General features: G+C 34.4%; 1 protein-coding gene across 1 annotated transcript; it reads left to right on the top strand.

Moving 5' to 3' along the window:
* The first annotated feature begins 14,173 nt into the window (after positions 1-14,173).
* On the top strand, positions 14,174-21,492 carry LOC133854735 (long chain acyl-CoA synthetase 4). The gene is made up of 19 exons (XM_062290998.1): positions 14,174-14,609; positions 15,384-15,447; positions 15,564-15,653; positions 15,759-15,815; positions 15,907-15,955; positions 16,207-16,283; positions 16,775-16,814; positions 16,895-16,989; positions 17,415-17,582; positions 17,772-17,882; positions 17,984-18,071; positions 18,324-18,390; positions 18,940-19,015; positions 19,134-19,251; positions 19,382-19,627; positions 19,721-19,860; positions 20,408-20,590; positions 20,691-20,810; positions 21,247-21,492. The coding sequence occupies exons 1-19, from the start codon at positions 14,458-14,460 to the stop codon at positions 21,286-21,288; spliced, it is 1,983 nt and encodes a 660-aa protein (XP_062146982.1). The 5' UTR covers positions 14,174-14,457; the 3' UTR covers positions 21,289-21,492.
* The last annotated feature ends 1,853 nt before the right edge of the window (positions 21,493-23,345 follow it).

Raw genomic sequence — 23,345 nt, 5'->3', positions numbered from 1 at the left:
ATTAAGACTTGTTTTTTTTATTATTATTTTACAAGCGGGCGCACATTGGACTATATTTATTTATTTACGTTCGGCCCCCCCTTAAACTAATTCCTGGCTCCGCCCCTGCATACTCATATGTTATTAACCCTACTAAAATATAAAGGCAGTAAGTTTATAGACTATATAACTAAACTAAACGTCAGGGGTTACTTCTTGGTGCCCTTGGAGTTCCAAAATCTCCAAGAAAACTTTCCCTTTCCTTCTTCCTTCTCTCTCTCTCTCTCTCTCTCTCTCTCTCTCTGTGTGATGGCTCTAGACGACAAAATGGTCGCTAGGGTTTTGAAAATTGGTTTAAATAACTCTTCCTTCCACTTCTAAAACTTAGACTTATCTTAATTGCATACAGTTTGTCACCTTTAGAACAATGCTTGTGCCGTTTGATCGCTAGGATTTTTCAATTTATCATACGTGGCCTTACGCTATACCATTCGAATGATTACTTTATATTGTCTAAATGATAATACGATTAGCATGGAATCTCCCCACCGTTACAACGGTCGCAAACATATTTCACTAAGTGTTTCATGGACCCATTTTTCCTATTTGCATCTCGTTCATTACCCTTATTATTCTCTCTTAATGTAACACCTCATATTTAATTAATTAGAATAATTAACTTGGAGAGTTACTAGCAATACTTCTAAAAAAACTACCTTATAACACCTAATAGAGTGAAGAAAATAGCGAAAATAATTATTTGACCTACAATTAATACCTCATAACAACTCTTAAATAAATTAAAAACCAAAATCTATAGAATAGAACCACATCCAACTAACCACAAAATATATCACCAATAAACATCAATACTAAAATACAACAAAGTGCCTATGGCTGTTGCTCCATATCTCAAGCTTGATGAAAAAATCTAAGCTCCAATTCGATCTAGTACCTATTAAACTGTGAAACAAATAAATGTTTCATAGATGGAAATGTATCAATTGTGTAAGTCAATGACTTAGTAAGTAAACATCATATAGAAGTAAATCATGAAATAAGCCCTTTGTGATAGACTAAAAATGACTTTTATGATACCATGCCCTTTAAAAGGTTTTCACAAAATGTTTTAAAAATATTTAATTGTAAAGCAAAGTGGAAATTTTATAAAACGTGGCATGATTCATGAATCATGACAATTTCACTTTAAGGTAGAAAAACATTTGAATTTAAAACATAACATATTTTCACATATCATTTACTTTATCACCATGATTATCGTCTCATCACACCATATCCTTACTTTAAGACACGATCATAACTGTGTATATATATATATATTACCTTTATACAGTAGAGATTATCTTACCATATCTTGACCCTATTACAAGTGATCCGTAACATACCGGTACAAGAGGCACAATAATAACCTGTACTTTAACCCTCGTACAATGGAGGTAGCATATTGTATTGAATCCTTATATAGGTAATCTATAACATATCGATACCATTGCTACAAGGCACCGTAACATACCAACTATGTCATCATACGCCACTCCATTTGAAGTAACTATAGCTCATACCGAAGACCCGTAATCGAGTGACCGTAACTTATATTGACACCTCATTACAAAGGTAGGCGTAACTAATATCGAAAAGCCCGTCGCCAAGTAATCTATAACGCATACCGACTCCCCCTTCAAGGTAATCATAACTCATATTGGGACATTCATTGGGTAACCATAAATCTCATACCGACTCCCTATTCAGGGTAGTCATAAATCTTATTTGCATACCTCTTAACATTTCCATTGATAAAACATGATTGGTAAATTAGAACATAATTTAGCAATTTAAATGCATTTAGGGCTCACATCATGTTTAAAAATAAGATTTTTTTTCATGCTTTGAGAATATATCTAGTTTTAATTTACAATCTCATGAAAGAATATTTTTATTTACCTCAAATGCTTAGATCCAATCCCAAATTGCTGGAAGATCTAATTTCTGCTATGCAATTTCTAACCCTCATATTAGCCGAACACTAATCACATACCCTAAAACACACTTAGAAAACTAAAACGCACTTTGAAACCCCTAATTTAGGTATCTTGTAACACCTTGAAAAATAAAATCCTAACGGAGATTCTTGCATCACCAAAGAACTACAATGAATCTGATAGTAACCCCACAGAAAACAATTCCACCCCGAATGATATTGGACACATTGATCGCGCTAGCGCACTTGGTCATTGCTCCTAAAAGTGAGCCATGCAAAGGATTATCAAATTTGGGGCCACAATTCAGCACTCAAATGTAGATCTAGATCCTTAAAGATCAGTCTAGAGAGCTTGTCCATAGCTGGCCTCCTGCCCAGATCCCCAACCATCCTTAAAAGAATCAACAGCTATATAACATAAATGTTTTATAGGTGGAAAAGATAAAGTGTAACTCCAAGCCTTAATGAGTAGGATACACAAGGATTACATGTTATCATGTTTGTGAACTTAGTTTATATAAAAGGATCATTAAATCCACAAGTAATATAATGCAGCATTGTTCCTTTGGATTATAAATCATGCAAATGCAATATAGATATAAGATACGTGATAATTGAGTGAACATATCATTGTGCACTCCATATGGTCTATCCAAGTTTTTAACCCCTTTTTGGAATGACGCTGTCTCAAGGAACCTTTAGCATAACACTAATGGCCCGATTTTTTAGCATACCGACATCGTTAGTAGTCAGACCGGATTTAAACCTCGAGTGATTCACACCATTAACGATACCATCATTGTGACCACCAATCAAACATGGTTGCATCGGTCACATATAAAACCATTGGATCCAAGATCGAACAATAAATATAAATTTCTAGACTACAGGGATTAGCCCGTATAATAGCAGCTCATGGTCTTCATCCATACATGAAACACCATGTCATACAATGCAAATTAACATTGTCTTTTATATGTATGCATTTACAAACTGCCATAAATTCCACATTAATTATTCATCTCATACTTTCACAAAAATATAGTTCATATTGTTCTAAAATATATTTTATGTGAGTTGTAAATATGCACGTTTATCATATAAAGTAATCATGTTATGAAGTAATTGGAAATAACATGTATCCGTGTGAGTTTACTCAACGGGATCACAAGACTCTTTCAAATAAACTTCGAGAGACTCACCACCCTCAAAATCTGTGAAAGAATGGCCTATGAATGAGGCTTCACAAAAGGTGAGATGGAGTAGCTCTAGGAGCCATGAGATTTTGGCATCACAATGTGCAGTAAAAATGATGGAATTGCATTGGAACTTATAGTTTTTATACATGCTCTGGCGCACACTCTTTCAAAGTTATAGTGACTTTAAAAGAAGCCCAAATTTTGTACAAGCCAACTAAGAATTTCCATCACATTTCTTTTTACACATCTCCTTTTTCTTCTTTCTTTTTTTTCCTTTGTCAATGAAATGCACACAAGTTGAGGTAAAAAGCCTCTCATATTCAAACTTTTTTTGTTTCTTCACGAAGATCAATGGCCAAAAAGACAAACTGGTATTTTTTATATAGATTTTTATATTATCCTCAAGATTGCAAAAGCAATGAGTTAAGAAGTCTGACAATATCTTCTCAATAGTAGTTTTATTAAACAAATATGATTGTTGCCAAGAATTAATCTAAATAAAGTGTCAAATGCTACAAGTAAACACATGGGAAAGTAGAGCATGAACTTATTTCGTATTTTTATGATGGCAAAACCGATTTGGTGTGCATGAACACAGATCCGATACCATCAACTGTGGATCTACTATAAGCAAACATAGATTTGTGTAGATCCACTATGGATGAGTCTACATCCGTATATCCGATGAAGGCCAACACTAATTTGGAGTAGTTGGACGTAAATTTATGACAGTCAAATGCATATCTGAGATATATGAGTATAAGTCTGTACATATATGCTACAAATGAGTGTCGGTCTGTATATGACTAAAAGCTTGGAGAAGGAAACACATCAAAAGTCCTAGCCATGCTTTTAGGAAGATGACAAACCATTGTTTCTCATAGATGGTGTCAAATTGGCTAGACCGGTGATGGGTTGCCTGCAAAATAAAGAAAGTCATCATTAATATGGTTCTTAGGAGGATTGGGGATACTCCGATGCTTAAGTTAGCATGCTTGTTTGGAGTGAAAATAAAGTAATGAGATTGGGTTTTTGGGAGACCCGGAGTCCCATTTACATGATGCATTGTGTCCCTTTTATAGGATTTTTAATAGCTGATTCCTTGTAGAACTATGTGTTGTAGGGGAGATCAAATATCAATTGTTAGTGGAGTCCTTGATCTCTTGAGATCTGTATTTCTCCTCAAAGGGGATTCTGCAATTATTATACGTATAGTATTTGTATTGGATTTGGATTCTCTCTCTCTCTCTCTCTCTCTCTATATATATATATATATATCATGTTAATTGCTATATTAATATTTTGTTTCCATGTGGAGAAGTTCATAATTTTTTCTTTTTTGACTGCTTGATTATCTTCCATGTAGGGGCAGATTGAGTAGGACCCACGAGAAATTTATTCCCAACACTTATAATTACCAATGGAACTATAATTACTGTTTTTAATAAAGTCATGATTATCATTACTAATGCAACTAAATATAATAACTATTGATTGCAGTCAATGGGCATTCTTATCTTATTGGATTTCGGGCTTGAGTCTTTTGTAGGACTATAGCACCCCATTAGACGCTAGCTTCCTCAATGGGCATGAGTTTCAAGCTTGACTAATTCTCTAACAAACTCAAGCCCAAAAGGGTTGTCCACCCGATTTCTAACCCTTACATAACAATCAAAAAAGTGCTCCAACATAGTGCAAACTTAGTACCTTTTTTTTCTTTTTTTAAATGGCTTAAAAGCTGCAAGATCAGTGTCAAGATGGCAATGTAATTAAGTTACACCCACTAACAATCGAAGAAAGGATTTGAAAACTTAAAAGGTCCATTATTGAATTAACACATTAAGTTATTTGAAAATTTAATAGATTTTTAGCGCCTTATAATTATTAAACCTATGGGGTGGGCATTCATTTCTTTTAAAAGAAACTAAAAATTCTTAAAGCCAAGGAAATATGGATTCCGACCTCCCTAGAAGGGAACCATATTCCTAGTAAAAAGGGGTTGGGAGGGAATTCACATTCCCTTGATATGTGGATTCCCTCCACTTAAATACAACGAATCAGGATAATCTTTTAGAATTCTCAAATCCTAAAAGATAATCAAATGCCCCATATTAAAATGGGTCATTGTTATGTAATAAGGAAAGTGCAAAGGTTCCATAAACGTGGCCACATGAACATTACTAATGGAATTAGCTTCCTCTCTAGTCTAGAAAGGTTTGAAATTAAACGTTTTGAAAGATTAGCAGTCTTGCCACTGGTATTCAAAATGATAGGATTGTGGTTTGAAAATGAGGTGGAGGTGAACAATAATAGCCTTAAGCAGTGGTAAGGGCAGAGTGAGGGGGGTCCCCCCCCCCCCCCCCCAAAAAAAAAAAAAAAAAAAACCCCAAAATTTTCCTTACCTAGGTAGAAAATCCACCTAATGCCCTGATTGCCCACCCTCAGCCACGCATCAGGGGCAATCGACACTCATTCATCATACATCAAGGGCAAACAACTTAAGCAGCGTTGGAACATTTTTGAATTTTTTATTTTTTTGCCATAGTTTCAACCTTTCATGCTTTTAGGTTTATGTTATAGGAACTCACGATAACCCTTTATTAAATGCAACGTTTAAATAAGTTTTGTTATTTGACTGTTTGTGGACTACACGCACGCTAACTTAAGCAAGCAAAAAAAAGCATGCAGTTTTGTAGTTTGATTGTTTGTGGGCCACAGTTTTTAACTTAAGCCTGCACTACACACTATCTTTCTTTCTTTTAACGCGTTAATGGGTCAGTGGGTTTGGTTGAGAGGCCTAATTTCAAAGGCCTTCCAAAGTCCAAACTTAAGGCAACTTCAAAAACTAAAGCCTAAAGTATAATAAGGTCTCAAACAAGAAGGAAAGGCTGAGCAAGACACAAAGGGCTAAGGTGTGTTCGTTCGGTTTGCCCTTTTTTTTCTTTTTTTTCTTCTTCAAGCCGTTCAACAATTTAAATCAATTGTTTTTTTGACAATTTTTCTTTTTTAAAAAGTTTTAGGTACATAATTAAACTTTTATATTTTAATTGTATGAAATATATAGTTATAGTTACCTGAGACTATAGAGAATAAAAACAATGCTCCATTGACAAATCTGTGAGTAGATCCTTGCTTAAGAAAAAAAAAAAAAAACAAAACAAAATTCTCATTATCATCCTAGTGATAATGACCAAATTTGAAGACAATTGAATAAACTTACTTTAGGCGTAACAAAATAAATATAAGTTACATTTATATGTTTCAAACGATAATTAAATTTTGTTGAATTCTTTACCTAATTCGTTAGTTATTTTTTTTTAATATTTTTAATCAATTTTTGTTCAATTTTTTGTTTTTAATTCATTTAAAAAAAAAAAAAAAATCTTAGCCTCCCTGAATCAAAATTTTGACTCTGCCACAGGATGGACGTGTATTAATTGCAGCCACAACCTGAATGATTCTCTTCATGAAAATTCTTGTGCATTCTTTTCAACTTTGGATAGAGATGGAGTTAATATCACCAAGGGTGAGGACTAGTAAACGAATTTGCAAGACAATTAAAAAAAAAAAAATCATAATATTTTGAAGAAAAAAAAATATTCCTTACAATTCTTCTTTTGACTTTTTTCTTTGCCCATTTTTTTTTTTTTATGGTTTAAATCCAAACCCGCCGCAACCCGTAGCTAATTTGAATTGACTTTGTAACGCTGATTGCTTGGCATTGGAGATAGTTGAATGAGAGGCACAATAAATGTTATTCTAGAAAATGGACCAATTTAATAACTCTTCTGTCTAAATTAGGATCGTTTACAATTTTTTTTAAAAAAAAAATTAAATTCTCAAATTATGTGAATTCAGGCCATATTTTACATTAAAGAGCATATTAAAGATATGATACGTTTTCAAAACAACCAAAAAAAATAAATCATTCCAAAAATAAATTTTTTCACTTTTGAACAAACGCTTCTTATTTACTAAATTAAAAAATTAATTTTTGCTCAAAATGTTTATACGATATAAATTATAAGAACTTAATAAAAATAAACTCAATTCTTATTATTATGTCATATTTTTAAAACGTAGCATTTATGATTTTTAACAAAAAAAAAAATTGTAAAAGATGGTAATTTCCAGTTGGGTCTCCTTTCTTCATTTTCTTTTGGTGGTCCATGGCTAATGGCTCATTGGCAAACGGCAGACGTACGACAACCTTTTTTTTAAAAAAAAAGTAACGTACGGCTACAATTAATACAACATTACGACTCTCACCAAAAATAAATAAATGATAACACAGGATTGGACCTCGTCGCCAGTTATGATACCATCTACTACGGCAACATTTAATACAACCATATCAGGACTCTTTCTCCCAAATAATAATAATAATAATAATGATAATAATAATAATACAAGCGGACAGAAATTTTGGGTTATCGAAAGATTCTTTCAACTCAATCTCTAACATATTATGTATTTTTAACATGCGATAAATATATATTTTTTAGAAGTTAAAATTTTATTTATAAGTCTTGATTTTTTAATATTTTTGCAATTAAATACTTAAAACTTTAAAAAGTATTAATTTAAGGAATTCATCTTTTCATTTTTCTCAATTTCAACCGTCTATTAAAATTTTTCACTAAAACCTATCAAAATTCTCAAAATATTCGGTGCTTTTTTTTTTAAAAAAAAATTGTTAAAAAAAAAAAATCAAAGATTTAAACATGGGTTTTTTTTTTCCCTAAAAAAAAAAGAAAAAAAAAAAAAAAAAGAATGGACATTTTGAAAATTTTGACGGGATTTAATGAAAAATTCTAACAAAGGGTTGAAATTGAAAAAAATTAAAAGATAAATACTCTAAATTGACATTTTTTTTTAAGTATTTCTCACATGTTAAAAAAGTTGACACTTTATTAATATTTTTTTTATTAATTTTTCTTTTTTTAATAACGTGTACTTTTTACGTATTTTTTTTAATAATATTAATAAAAAAAAATATATGTACTTTCTTATATGCTCAACGAATACATAACATGCATAAAAATTAAATTAAAAGTATTTGTACCGTCTAATTAATAAAAATTTATATCGGAATCAATACACATCTTCATTTCACGATCCACCTCACTGGAAGGATAATGATGATAGAGACAATACTGGGGGGGCGGTGGAGCATTTAGTAGTTGTAAAAAGGAGTCATGCACATATTGTGCGAGTATAACATATTTTATGCCACCAATAAAAAAATAAAAATAAAAATTATGCCCACTAGACGTGCAATCTTGGACCATTGATTCTTTAAAATTGATTTGACTCGCACATTTTGTTAAATTGAAGCTGCATAAAAAGGTAATTCATTTTCTCAAAAAAAAAAAAGAAAAAAAAAAAGAAAAAAAGAGGTAATTCATAGATAAATATGGTTGGCATTACCAACAATTAAAGGTGATGAGCAATTAATAAACCAATTATAATCAAACAAATAAGGGCAAAAAATAAGTGTCACCAAGCTTTTAAGAAGAAGAAGAAGGTCGCATTTATGAGGATAGCTTTCCTTTTTCTTTTTTCTTTTTTCTTTTTTCTTTTTTTTTTTAAAAAAAAAAGCAAAATAGGGAGAAACTAATTTATAACATAGTATAATTTATAGATCTATTTAGTATTTTTTTTTTTTTTATCGCGATATGCTACTTTATATTCTCTTGTTCTTATCCTATCATTTTTTGTTAACGTAACATTGTCAATCCACATTTAAATTAATTTTAAAAAAAAATTACAGTTTAGCCCCTCAAATTACCATTCGTTTTTGCGTTTAGCCCCACAAACTGTCAACACTCTGACTTTGGCCCCCAGACTACCAAAACCTTTGAAAAATATCCCGTTTGGCAAAATATTCCTATATTACCCCTGCCACGTGTCATTTTTTAATTAAAAAATATTTTTTAAAAAAATACAAAAAAGTAAACCAAAAAAAATCTTTTTTTGTCAAAAAAACAAAAAATAAGGAAAATGAGGTGACCTACGAGCCACCACCGGAAATGGCGCCACCTTGGGGTGGCTTTCAAGCCACCGCAAATGGATTTCGAGATGGCCCCAAAGCCATCCTTAGGGCTCAGGGGGTGGCGCACGGCCACCCTTGGGGCCGGGGTGGCTGCGCGCCACCAACCGAGCCCTAAGGGTAGCTTTCAGGCCACCCCGAAAAGCCATTTTTAGGGCTCAGTGGGTTGCGCGCGGCCACCCCCGGTCACTGGGGGTAGCTGCGCAGTCACCCCCGACCCCAGGGGTGGCTCGACAACCACCCCAAAACTCCATATTTTCTATTTTTTTTAATAAATAAATAAAAATTTAGTTTTTTAAATTTTTTTTTTTTAGTTTTTTTTTTTATTTTTTAATTGAAAAATGACACGTGATAGGGGTAATACGGAGATATTTCACCAAATGCGACATTTTTTAAAGGTTTTAGTAGTTTGGTAGGCCAGAGTCGGAATGTTGGCAGTTTGTGGGGCTAAACGCAAAATAGGTGGTAATTTGGGGGGCTAAAATGATATTTTCCCCAAAAAGAAAAAAGAAAAGAAAAAACTAATTGTGAATTAATAATGCTACATCAGCGAAGAATAAGGATGAAAGAATGACAAGAGAATACAATGTAACAATCATCTTCTTCCATCTTTCTCCTATCTTTACTTTTTGAAAAGAGAAATGCTACTTTGTATTATCTTTTCCATTTTCCATCATTCTCCGTTGATGTAGCATTCTCAATTCACTGTTGATTTTTTTTAAAAAAAAAAAAAAAAAAAAAAAATTAAAATTGATGTAAAGATAGATTGACAATACCACGTAAGCAGAGAATGATATGAAACAGACCAAAAAATGATGTATAGCACATATTTTTTGTAAATTAACCATTGAATTTGTATGACTCACATCTTGACTTATGTGGGTCTTACAAATTCATTGATTGATTTTAAAAAATGTGGATGAAGAATGACAAAAGAACACTAAATAACATTTTCAATTGTATATATGTTTTAACAAGGTGAATAATATATTGTCACGTCATTTAAAATTTTTAAATAACGTAACACTATATACATGATTAAATGTAACAAAACAAAATATAAATACCATAAATTAATTATAGTATATTTTATTTATGCTCCATTTGTTTTGACGTAAAATGTTTTTACATCGTAAAATTTTTCAACGAAATCATTTTTCTGAAAAAAATGATTTTCCTAAAAATAATTTCCGGTGTTTGGCCTGTACGAAAAAATTATTGGCAACGAGATTCTGCCACTGACCGATAGGATTCCGGTCACTTTTACCAAATTTTAGCTACTATTGTTAGATTCCGGCCAGTTTAGCCGAAATTCGACGACAATGGTCAGATTCCGGCAATGGCTAGATTTCGGCACCGGCTGGATTCTGGCGATAGGATACCAAAATTCAGGGACCTTCGATTGTAGATTCGGGTTACCAACAAACTTCAATTTCTAGTGGTAGCGGATTCCTACAAACATGCTTGCAAAAATAAAGAATTTAAATCCGAAGAACGATTTAGGGTTTTTAAAACTGTAAATCATTTTTCTAAAATTAAAGAGGCTTTTACAGTTAAACTAAAAATGATTTTCGTTGATTATCATATTTGGTTGCATCAAACACTAAAAAATATAAAAAATAATTTTTAAAAAAATATTTTATGCCTAAACAAACAAACATTAAAATAAAATGGACGGTATCCCTTTCCTTCCACTAGTCAAGATTATGCTTGCCCACTTTTATGTATTTAAACCAATGACATATAGAATCGTGATTGTTAATGATTTTGTTAATAAAAACAGGATATTAGTTCCCCCTACCTTGGGATTACCGATTTAGCCAGAAGAGAAAATCCTAAAAGTCAAATATCATTTTGATTAAATTTTTATTAAATAAATCAAAAGTCAACTGTTTGTACGTAGGGTATAGTCACGATCTTGTTGTTGTTGTTTTTATTTTTATTTTTTGTGATTACTAGTTAGGATCATGTTAGTAATAAATAATCAAGACTCTATAAAAGCATACATTTGTGAGATCACCGCTTTAATATTCTATACACTCAGTACTATTTTTTAAAATAATAATAATAATAATATCTTTTATCTTTATTTGTCCGTCTCCAATAACGTTTAAAAATCAATCATTATGGTCGGCTCTTACAAATTTAATATTTGACCTTCAAAAATGTTGAATGGAAAAAGAACGAGAGAATACAAAATTACATTAATCAATTTTTAAACATCACTATCAGATCATGATATAATTGTGAGAATAACATTTCTCTAGTTAATACCAACAAAGATAATGTTGTTTTTTTTTTTTTTTTTTTTTGAAGAAACAAAGATAATGTTGTTAATGCATTATTTATGTCTCGCAATTTTTATTTTATTTTATAGTAGAGGAATTTGTTATGACAGCTACACTATTTTTTATTTTTATTTTTATTTTTTTTTAGTTTTTAAGTATTTTGGCATCCTTTAGGATTTAACAAAATAATTTAAGAAATTTGTGGTATTGTAAATTTTTTAAAGTTTGATACATTAAATCGAAAGTTTTTTTGACTTTATAAAACGAATTAAGGGTCTGTTTGAGTTTGCGATTTTAAAGACCAAACTGCGATTTAAAAATAGCGATTTTAAAATATGCAATTTAAAAAAGTGATTTTTAAAAACGCAGTTAAGTGTTTGTCAAAATCGCAGTTTGGCCTTTAAAATCATAAGCTAGCCTTTTAAAATACTACGTTTTTAAAAAAACACTTCATTGCTTGCGATTTGAATAAGCATTTTTCTGCGTTTTTAAATCGCAATTTTTTAAAAACGCAATTTTCAAACGGTTCATTTTTTGCGATTTAGTTTAAAATCACACTTTTTCTCTAAGAAATTACAATTTCAAACGCACCCTAAAAAAAATAAAAATTGAAGAGAATAAAGCGAATTTGTTTATTCAATGATTTCCGGCCATAATCATTGACCAACGTTCCTAATCTGTGAATGGCAAATCGGCAATAACACGGTGAAGAATCATTCCTGTATATCCGACTTTCTATTTTATAGAAAACATGTAAATATTAGATATTTAAATTGTAGACCCCAAGCTCCATATCCGAAACGCGTCTTCTTCAACTAATAGAATTATATATCGATTTATAATATATATATATAAATAAATCAACTATATATTTATAATTTATAAGCTCCAAGCAACTGTCTACTTTTTATTTGATTTATCAATAGATAGTTCTAATACAATCATATATTATAATAGATGAGATCGATGTCTCATATGTAAATAAATAGATAAGCATATATATATATATATATATATATATATATATATATATATATATATATATATATATATATATATATATATATAGTAGATGAGGATTCATATATGTTGAGTTAGGTTTACTTAGGCTACAACAATTTTTACTATAAAATTATTTATAAATTTATGTGATAGTTTGTTTGAACAATTTTCGGTATGGTGTGAACACAGCTCTTCCTTCTAAATTATTCGGCTTTTCTCCAAGAATTCTGCAAAAGAACAAACCTAATTAAGAGACCCTTTCTGGGGGTCCACTGTGATGCCTAAGTTAGCTTCTGCTAAAAAGAATCTGCTTAAGTGCCAAAATTCAGTATTTTTCCTTACCTGGAGCCTAAGCCTATTTATAGGCTTTTTGATGTTGTTAGGGAGCGTCGTGGATCCCGGATCTCTCGAGATCCACGATCTCCTCTCCGAACCTCTCGGAGTTCCCTCATTCTTATCCTCCAAGCGCGTCTTTCCTGAAAATTCGGGACTTATCTTCAATCCTAGATTTTCAGGGGCTGGGCACGATCTCTAAGCCATGACGTCCACCCTTAGATCGTGGCTTCTCATCCGGATTTCTTGGAGTGCAGTTGAGCTCTCTGAACATGCTTGTCCCGAGCCTTCACTGGCTAAATTGAACCTCGGTCGCAGAATGCTTGTATTCCTAGGACCTAATCTGATTACACCTCATGCCTTACATTCTCGAGAATAGCTACTCGGTGTCTACCTCTCGGAATTGGACTATCCCGAGAGTCTTGCTATTTTGGCTTCTCGGGTCGGTATTGAACCGAAGGCTAGTCTAATGGAAATATTTCCAACAGTTACTCCCCAATTCTCTTATTCGAGGCTTCGGGTACAGGGAATTCTGGGTCTCGGAATATTTAAGCCTTGGCAGTTGGCACCTTCAAAAAAGCAGTTATCTCCTTGTTTTTAATAGGGTTGTCTCCCTACCTTCCTGTCTCTCTAGATGGGACTACCCAAGAACCTAGCTTGTAAGAATCCTACAAAACCAAGGGTTAAATCCGACCCGAGGGTAAAATCCAATCCCCCGAACCTTCTTGTTTTCTTTGCAGGGTTTTCTTCCTGGCTCTTGGTGTAGGACTAACTGAAAAGTCTTGCTTGCTGAAAACCTGCAAGACCGAGAGTAAAATTCGATCCGAGGGTAAAATCTGACCTCCCGAACCTTCATGTTTTTTCTTCAAGGTTTTCTTCCTGGCTCTTGGTGTAGGACTAACTGAGAGTCTTGCCTGTTGAAAAATTACAAGACTAAGGGTAAAATTCGACCCCTCGAACCTTCATTTTTTTCTTCAGGGTTTTCTCCCTGGCTCTCGGTGTAGGAGTAACCGAGAGTCTTGCCTGCTGAAAACCTGCAAGACCGAGGGTAAAATCCTACCCGGCGAACCTTCATGTTTTTTCTTCAGGGTCTCCCTGGCTCCTGTTGTAGGACTAACAGAAAGTTTTACCTTGTTTTAAGGAGAAGATTAACATAATTAATAATTTAAGAAACATTAACAATAAAATAATAGTTTGAGGGGTCAATTTTTCATTCTATTCTTAAAGAACACGCATCCTTTTAATAGAAATTTTTTGTCCATATAAAAATGAGATAGAAAATAAAATCTGGATCTCCCCGAGTCCTTCAAGATATGAAGTTCAACAATATTGCTTTTGTCAGTTGACCAAACGTAATCACTTAAAGGCTTTCTCAGTTTGTCGCATTCGTCTTTCCGACGACAAGTTGGAAGCAGCGTTTTAGCCTCATATAAACGTAATCGCATTTTACCAATTTCGCCACTTCGGCCACCCATAGCCACCTAATTTCTTATTTTTCTCGCTCACCGTTTCTCTCGATCAATAAAAAGCCTTCAGATTTGTCGGAGAGCGAGCGATCGATCAGATTGTTGAGATTTGGTGCTTCGCGCAGCGAGAGAGTTGAGAATGCCGAAGAAGACGTTCTTAGTGGAGGTGGAGAAGGCCAAGGAGGCCAGGGACGGGAGGCCGTCGGCCGGACCAGTTTACCGGAGTGTTTTCGCGAAGGATGGGTTTCCGAAGCCGATTGAAGGAATGGACAGTTGCTGGGATGTGTTCCGGTACGGATTCTTGTTTATGTCTTTGTTTGGTTGCTGAGAGAGCCTTTGAGTTTCTCTCTGTGTTTGTCTTTGTTGTTTGTGGTTTTGAAATAGGAAAAGTTGAGTGCATGTGTTTGTTTTTTTATTAGGATTTAAGTAACGACGAATCTAAAACGAAAACGGTTGATTTCTTTGTTCTTTCCAATTTCAGTATGCCTTAGAATTTTGATTTCGAGTTGGATTTATCCTAATTTTGTTGTTGTAGAGTACGTGCTTTTGCGAATTTTTAGGTACTAGTATCAGAATTTAATGGTTGAAAATTTAGCACATCAATGGTTCTTCTGAGAAAATTCTGAGGATTTCAATTGCATAGTCGATGAACGTTTCTATTTTTTATTATTATTTATTATTATTTTTTATTTTATGAATGAACTTTTCTATTTTTTTTTTAATTGTGAATTAAGGATTTCAGGGACTTTAATTTGTAGTAGAACCGGATCAAAGTGTTGGAAATTAAAAAAAGAGCTAAAATGAGCTGTTTGTTTGTGCTGTGCTTAGCTTTTGTGAATATTTTCCAAAGCGCTTAATTTTCTTGAAGATACACAGTTCTGAATTTTGCTTGTTTCAGAACCTTGCTGAGTTTTATGGCCCTGGACAAGTATTTATTTTGTTTCATTTTTATTTCCATAAGAGACTGCAACAGGTGCTATTAGTACTGAAAAATTGAAAGAGAAATGGATTCCCTTTTTTTAGAGAAATGATAGGCCCTTGCATTTTTTCGTGTACCTTTTACAGTATGACTGTGGAGAGATGTCCTGGGAATCCGATGCTTGGTCGTCGTGAAATTGTGAATGGGAAGGTAAATAGATCTTGGAAATAGTTTCTGGGTTTGACTCTCGGTGGGTTACCTTTGCTGGCTATACGACCTGTTTTGACGTCGAGCTAAACTGTAATATGTGGCTCATGTCTTTGCAGCCTGGTAAATATGTGTGGCAAACTTATAAAGAAGTATATGACTTGGTGATTAAAGTGGGAAATGCAATGCGAAGTTGTGGTTTTGGGGAAGTAAGTTTACTAGCTTTTGTCAGTGCAATTTTACCTTTTGCCCTACACTTTGTTTGAAGTATCATCCACTTATTTGTGTTAACTTTATTCATTGCTGGATTGTAGGGAGCAAAATGTGGTATTTATGGTGCCAATTGCCCAGAGTGGATAATAAGCATGCAGGTGCCTTTTTTTTTTCCTTTGATTTCATTTTCCCTAGAATAGTTTGCTTTTTCTCTGGAGATTTTTTATGAACTCTGAAAAACTAATGCAGGCCTGCAATGCTCATGCGATCTATTGTGTTCCTTTATATGACACTTTAGGTATGCATATCTACTTCTACAGCTTGGTTATTCATTAGTATGCAATTAACTTAACTAAAACACAGGCCCATGTACTTTCTATGGATACTATGGATTTTTATAGCTAGTATATGTGGCTGATTGTCTGTTTTGTATAAGGTGTTTAACATTCTTTCCAAAGTTGAACCATGTATATGCATTAACCTAAATCTGAAGCATCACCTCAAATATAGTGTTGATGACTGTTTGATCTCTTCTGATTTGTTGATCAGGTGCTGGTGCTATTGAATTTGTTATAAACCATGCAGAGGTTTCAATTGCTTTTGCTGAAGAGAAAAAAGTTCCTGAGGTACACTTGTTTATGTTTACTTTGTGTTTCTGACTAAGGGTCGTTTGGGTTTGCGATATCAAAAACTACAATTTAAAAATAACGATTTTAAAATATGCGATTTAGAAGTTATTTTTAAAACGCAGTTAAGCGTTTGACAAAAACCGTAGTTTGGCCTTTAAAATCGTAGGTTAGCTTTTAAAATTTTGCGTTTTCAAAAAAGCAATTAATTGCCTGTGATTTGAAAATGAGATTTTTGCGTTTTCAAATCGCAATTCCCAAACGATTCATTTTCTGCGATTTAGTTTAAAATCATGCTTTTTGTTTATGAAATCGCATTCCCAAACGCACCCTAAAGTTATTATGGGTGGATCTCAGTAGGATACTGCTTGAAAAGGTCACCTTTTAGTCTATGATCACTTTAGTGAACATTTGTGGCATTTTGGGAGTTCTTACCATTTTTATAGGTTAAGATTTTTTCTTTCTTATTAGCTTGTACATTGCCCTTTCAGGTGTTGAAAACATTTCCTAACACAGCAAAGTACCTCAAAAGTAAGTGAGACTTGTCTTCTAGATTTCTTTATTTATGCATATTGCAATAAGAGAAACTTATATATATTTTTACTATGTAGCACTTGTGAGCTTTGGCAAGGTTACACCTGAACAAAGGGAGGAAGTTGAGAAATTTGGATTGACAATATATTCATGGGATGAGTTTTTGCAACTGGTAGGCTATTTAATTTGACTATAATGCTTCTTTTGTTTCGTTGTTTTGTTAATAGTTGTGAATTTCAGATTCAAGAAAATGCGCCTCTCTTGTGTAACGGTGAATGTTTTCCATAAATAATCATGTTATGGAGAATATTGTTTGTATGACTATCTATATTTAATTACAAACTGTTGGACGTGTTATAATTACTGGGCCAAAAATGAATTCTAATATTCAAGGCAAAGATTCAAGCTGGAAATGGCATGTCCTATGAATAGTTTGGTTATATGTCTATAAATTTTTGAATGTGAGATTGTTTGACTTATTTGCCTAATGGTCATTGTTATTCATGAACCTGGGGAAAATGATATTTGTTCTATGCCCTTGCTATTTGGATATAGTACCTAGTTCTGATACAAGTTTTTGATGCCTGTTTCTGGCAGGGTGATGGTAAACAATTTGATCTTCCAGTGAAAAAGAAAAGTGATGTGTGTACTATAATGTATACCAGTGGAACCACTGGTGATCCCAAGGGTGTAATGATATCCAATGATAGCATTATTGATCTTTTAGCTGGGGTGAAATGCCTGCTAGAGAGTGTTAACGAAACGGTGATTTCCTTCCCATTTTAACTTTTCTTTTAGGTAAACATGAATAAAAACAATCATCTAAAAATGTAGCAAGTAGAAATTTATTTGTTCTTTACACGAGACACTGACCGATATGGTCATCTAATTTGATTAGTCCTTTTATCTTACAATACTGACTTCTCACATACATTTTCTTTTTCTTATGAATAGTTGGAAGAGAAGGATGTATATCTTTCATATCTTCCTCTTGCGCACATCTTTGATCGAGTAATTGAGGAGCTATTTATTTTATGTGGTGCCTCAATAGGGTTCTGGCGTGGGGTGAGTGTGATTGCTAATTATTTTATCACCCTATGAAAGTTCAATATACTTATCAAAAAAAAAAGGTTCAATATCATATTTGCTTATTTTCATTTCTGCAGGATGTCAAACTATTGCTTGAGGACATTGCGGAGCTAAAACCAACTATTTTCTGTGCTGTCCCCCGTGTATTAGATAGAATTTACTCAGGTAAACTTCCTATTTTGGCTGAGTGTGCTAATGAGTTTGATTTATTTGCGTCTTTTTGTCCATGTGGGAAGTAATCAAGAACTTGACATTTCAGTAAGGAAAATGCCCTTTTGCTGTGTGCATCATTTTAGCTGGGGCACTGAACTGGACTTTTTACTTTCTTACTCTAATGCATTTTTACTGTGAAAAAAATGCATGAGAAAATTTGCATCTCCAACTATAAGGTATCATAACTGCTCTGCCAAATTTCAGGTTTGAATCAGAAGATTTCCTCCGGAGGCTTCTTGAAAAAGACGGTGTTCAATTTTGCATACTCATAGTAAGTTCTATTCAAATTCTCCAATTACCTTGTGTAAAATAAGAAAAAAATGAGTTTTGCTTGTAAATATCTTTCTTTATTCAGATATAAAGCAACATACATTTGATTGACTCCATTGAATTTACTTGAGATCAATAAAAAATATGTTACACTTGCATTCTTGCGGATAAATAATATTATTCCTTGTAAAATATATTTATTAATAATATCCCCCACCCCCAAAATGTGATTTGTCATAATAGTAATTCATGATATAACTCTACTTCATTGAGATAATTAACCAATTGACTTCTCTTAATACATCCCACTTGTTAATTTCATTTTGTGACAATCATTAATTCTGCTAATATTTTCATCTATTTTATTTCTATGCATGGATTGTCACTTGCTTTGAGTCGACAGCTAAATTTAGCCAACTACATTTAGTTGGTTTTAAGTATTTATGGAGTTTATTTTAGTTGTATTTAATGCTTTTAGTACCTGGTTGATCACTTTGTTATTGTTTCTTAATCTGATTATGACCTTTTTCAATAATTTTGATTGCTGCAGCAAGTTGCATAACATGCGGAAGGGGAGTAAACATGAAGAGGCATCTCAAATTTGTGATAAAATCGTCTTTAGTCAGGTGGTGGAAATATACATTCGTGTCTTCCTGTGCTCCCCTCTATAGACATTATTAACACTGGCTGTATCTTCACCCTCTTTACTTTTTGAATCTCATTGGTTTTTTGTGACATCCGCAGGTGAAGCAAGGGTTGGGGGGTAGGGTACGCCTTATTTTGTCTGGAGCAGCACCTCTTTCCACTCATGTAGAAGAATTCCTACGAGTGGTGGCATGTGCTCATGTTATACAAGGATATGGTATGCCAATCTTTAGAAGTTACTGCTTACTAGATGCCTTCTTTTTCTTTTTGGGCTTGCATTAAATGCCTATGTGTTGCTATTACAAGATGATCATGGATCATGTTATTCTTTGTCAATGCTAATGTAGGTCTGACCGAAACTTGTGCGGGGACATTCGTCTCGCTACCAAATGAACTGTCAATGCTTGGTACAGTTGGCCCTCCGGTGCCCAATGTGGATGTCTGCCTAGAATCTGTTCCTGAAATGGGATATGATGCCGTTTCAAAAACACCCCGGGGAGAAGTATGTATAAGAGGAAAGACATTGTTTTCAGGGTACTACAAACGAGAAGACCTCACCAAAGAGGTCATGATTGATGGGTGGTTTCATACAGGTTTGCCATATCATGGTCTTGTTTGATTTAAATTTAGTCCGAATTATTAATTGGCTTCTCGCTTAACCTTGCTGATGATGATCTTTGCATCAGGGGACGTTGGTGAGTGGCAACCAGATGGAAGCTTGAAAATCATTGACCGAAAGAAGAATATATTCAAGCTTTCTCAAGGAGAATATGTTGCTGTTGAAAACTTGGAGAACATTTATTCTCTTGTAACTGCTATAGATTCGGTATGCCTTTCAGTGAACAAACTATGCTTTTGTTTTTCTCTTTCTTCTGTTATACGTAGGTAGCATGGATACTTATACACATACTGTGACACTGTCATTTATGGCCATAGCCCTTCACACCTGCACAAATCTAACTAGCACAGCTGCTTTTGAACACAGAAAAAATGGTTAACACTACGGAGAATATGCAGTGTCAGCATGTTCATATGATGATGTTTTACTTGTGATGCCCATGTCCATGCTACATTGATCCACATCACACATACATGTCTACGTGCAAGATTTCTGTGTCTTTACCTGTGTAGAAGTATGATATAATACTAGCAGGCTCAATATGGTCACCTCTTCTGTGCAGACAGTTCAGAAGAGGTGACAAAATTCTTCTAGCAACTTAATTGTATGGTTATTCTTTTCTTATGAAGGACATATGATTTCAAAGGTTTAGTTTAGTTTGCATGGGATGTCTCAGTTTGTTTATTGCAGCTTTGATCCACACAGAAAAATCTCACGCTAGTTTGACACACTGTAATTATCCTTTCAATTTTAGATATGGGTCTATGGAAACAGCTTCGAGTCCTTCCTTGTCGCTGTTGTGAACCCGAACAAGCAAGCACTTGAGCGTTGGGCTGAAGAAAACGGTGTCACTGGGGATTTCAATTCTCTCTGTGAAAATCCTAGGGCAAAGGAGTACATCATTGGGGAGCTCGCAAAGATTGCTAAAGAAAAGAAGGTTACTGCTTGCTTTCTTTGAGAACCTGGTCAATGAATAGATTTCTGACTTATGACGACTGACTAAGCTCTTTGTGATCTTATCCTTTTGTTCTTGGCAGTTGAAAGGTTTTGAGTTTATTAAAGCTATTCACTTTGATCCTGAGCCATTTGACATAGAACGTGACCTTATCACTCCAACCTATAAGAAGAAGAGGCCCCAGTTGCTTAAATATTATCAGGTCTCTCTCTCTCTCCCCAATTATGATCATCTTATTTACACTGACAACACATCAGAATTGCTGTCCATTATCTTTTCCAACATGGACGCGGGCCTCTAATAATGATGACTTTTAAAATTATCATTTGATTAAAATTTAATAATGATCAATCACAAGTTCAATGGTGATTTTAAAAGCCACATCATTATTAGAAGGACATGGGAATGACGCCTAGAATTGCTGATATGCATTGAGTCTTGAATGTATACGTCAATTCATTATCCGTTTACCCCAAGCATCACTTCTTTAACCTATGTATATTTGCCAATTCACTATTAAGAAGTGTTTATTGATGAGATCTTTTTTTTTTTTTTTTTTTTTTTTTTTTTTTTTTTTTTATCAACAATAGAAGATATATTTTTGTGAAACCTACTGACTCGATGTCCTTGTTGCACAGAATGTGATTGACAAAATGTACAAGAGCGCAAACAAGCGCTGAGCGTGATTGGAATTTACTTGTGGAGCTTTAGTTTTCCGCCTACCCATTTTATTCTCGACTGTATATTCGCTTACACATAAACCAGCTGATTTATTTAAATTGAAGTTTCTATTCGCCGTTTCTTTAAGGGGGGTGACTTAGACGAAGACAAACATGCTCGTGTATCTTTTATAGTTTCTTATACCAATTACATCTTTCTTGATACGTTATGTGCACTGGATTTGGGTGGGGATGGGTTGATAGTGGTGGTGATGTTGATAAACCTAGTGTTGGAAGAGTTATGGGCACCACGGTGGAAAGTCAAACTGGGTGGTGGCAGTGTATTTTATGGAGTTATGCTTTACATGACAAAATGTTTAATGCGTACCCTGCATACAAAGATGAGTAATGTTAAAGAGAAATGCTATACTTTTTATTTCTTTTCTCCAAAAGTTTGGTTCCAAGTAATGTGTCATCATCCTGGAGTCCCGCACAATAACGCCGAGTCCCGTCTCTCTTCTTTGAATACTAGGCGGAGTTTATTTTAAAAGTTCTTGGGGGTGGCGGTTACCACCGGACTGTTGCAATTGGTCCCTAGACTACAACTATCTCCCCTTCAACCACATCTTTCTCCATGGCTGATTTGTAGTCTGCGAGGAAAGTAGAAGTTGAAAGAAGCATTGTGTTGGGGTGGATGAACCGTCTCCCGTGGACCACTTGGTTAAGCTAAACCAAATTCTGCGGGCCACCTTTGCATGCAAAATTTCACTTCCTCGGTTGGTCACCTCTCAAACATATACTCTAATACCTCTGCAAAGGTAGTTCCGCCTACCCAACTTTTCTGTATTTTTTTCCCGCACGCCTCCAGACATCCGAAGCTGACATGTCGGACTATCTCCTTTGCTGAAAGGTAGAATAAAATCGAGGGATCAAGAATGATACATCTCTTCTGCAAACTGTCTTTTGTGGGGAGAATATTGTGGCAAGCTCTCCATGTAAACATCTTCACTGGATTGGGGACATGCATCCCCCAAATCAGCCTCCATAGGTTTTGCAAATCAGAATTGTGAGAGCTCTCCCTGCTGTGCGAACTGTAAATTCACCTGTGGAAGACCCCCTCCATATCCTCAATTCCTGTTGGGCATATTTGTTAAGAGGGATGGCAGTAATTATCTCAGCTTCCTCCTTGCATAATATTGAATGGATGAGAGGCTCATTCCACCATTTTGTGTCGAGGTCAATGAGGGATTATGGAGAAGCCGCCAACCCTGCTTGGCTAACAAGGCTATGTTGAAACACTGCAAATCTTGGAACCCAGACCCCCCTTAGATTTCGAGAATCCTGACTTTTCCAACTCATCCAATGGATCTTGAATTCATTTTTTGTGTCCCTACCTTAATTTTTGCATCATGGAGTTTATTTTTCCATACTTAACCCCATAGGAAGAGGGAAAACGCTCATGGTGTACGTTGGTATGGCATGTATCATTTCCTTAAGAAGAATCTCCTTACCAGCTTGAGACAGAAATTTCGTTTGCCAATCATGCAGCCTCTTCCATATCCTGTCCTTGATACTCTTAAACTCACTCATCCGAGATTTACCCACAAGGGCAAGTAGACCCAAATATTTGTCACATCTCTACGTACTAGGAACACCTGATAGCTAGAGAATGCAGTTGCGGGCCTCTTGGCTTGTGTTGCGGCTAAAGAAAATAGAAGTTTTTTCTTTATTGAGCTGTTGACATGAATGCTTTTCATAGTGCTCTAGGAGTTGGGACAGTTGCCCCCAATCTCTCGAAGTAGCCCTACAAAATAACAAACTATCATTCGCAAAAAACAGGTGGTGCAACCTAGGTCCCTTAGGAGAAGAAGGGACCCCCGTGAGCCAACCCAAGTTTTCAGCCTGATATAGCAAGGTGCTAAGGGCTTCAACACAAATAATAAAAAGGTATGGGGAGAGGGGATCCCCTTGTCGAATGCCTCTAGAAGGTTGAAATCTGTCCATTTGTTGCCCATTAATGAGTATGCAGAACTTGACTGATTTGAGACATTGCATAATCAAATCCCGCCATTTTTGTG

Source organism: Alnus glutinosa, chromosome 13 (genome assembly GCF_958979055.1).
Source record: "Alnus glutinosa chromosome 13, dhAlnGlut1.1, whole genome shotgun sequence".
In the NCBI taxonomy this organism is placed as follows: Eukaryota; Viridiplantae; Streptophyta; class Magnoliopsida; order Fagales; family Betulaceae; genus Alnus; species Alnus glutinosa.
The sequence above is the reverse complement of the archived record's forward strand: the minus strand, read 5'-3'. Positions and strand labels throughout refer to the sequence as shown.

Excerpts from the sequence above, each read along its gene's own strand:
- LOC133854735 (XM_062290998.1), top strand. The coding sequence starts at position 14,458 with ATGCCGAAGAAGACGTTCTTAGTGGAGGTGGAGAAGGCCAAGGAGGCC. Across the intron at positions 15,654-15,758 it reads GAAGTTGTGGTTTTGGGGAA|GGAGCAAAATGTGGTATTTA; the intron begins GTAAGTTTACTA and ends GCTGGATTGTAG. Across the intron at positions 19,252-19,381 it reads TCATGTTATACAAGGATATG|GTCTGACCGAAACTTGTGCG; the intron begins GTATGCCAATCT and ends ATGCTAATGTAG.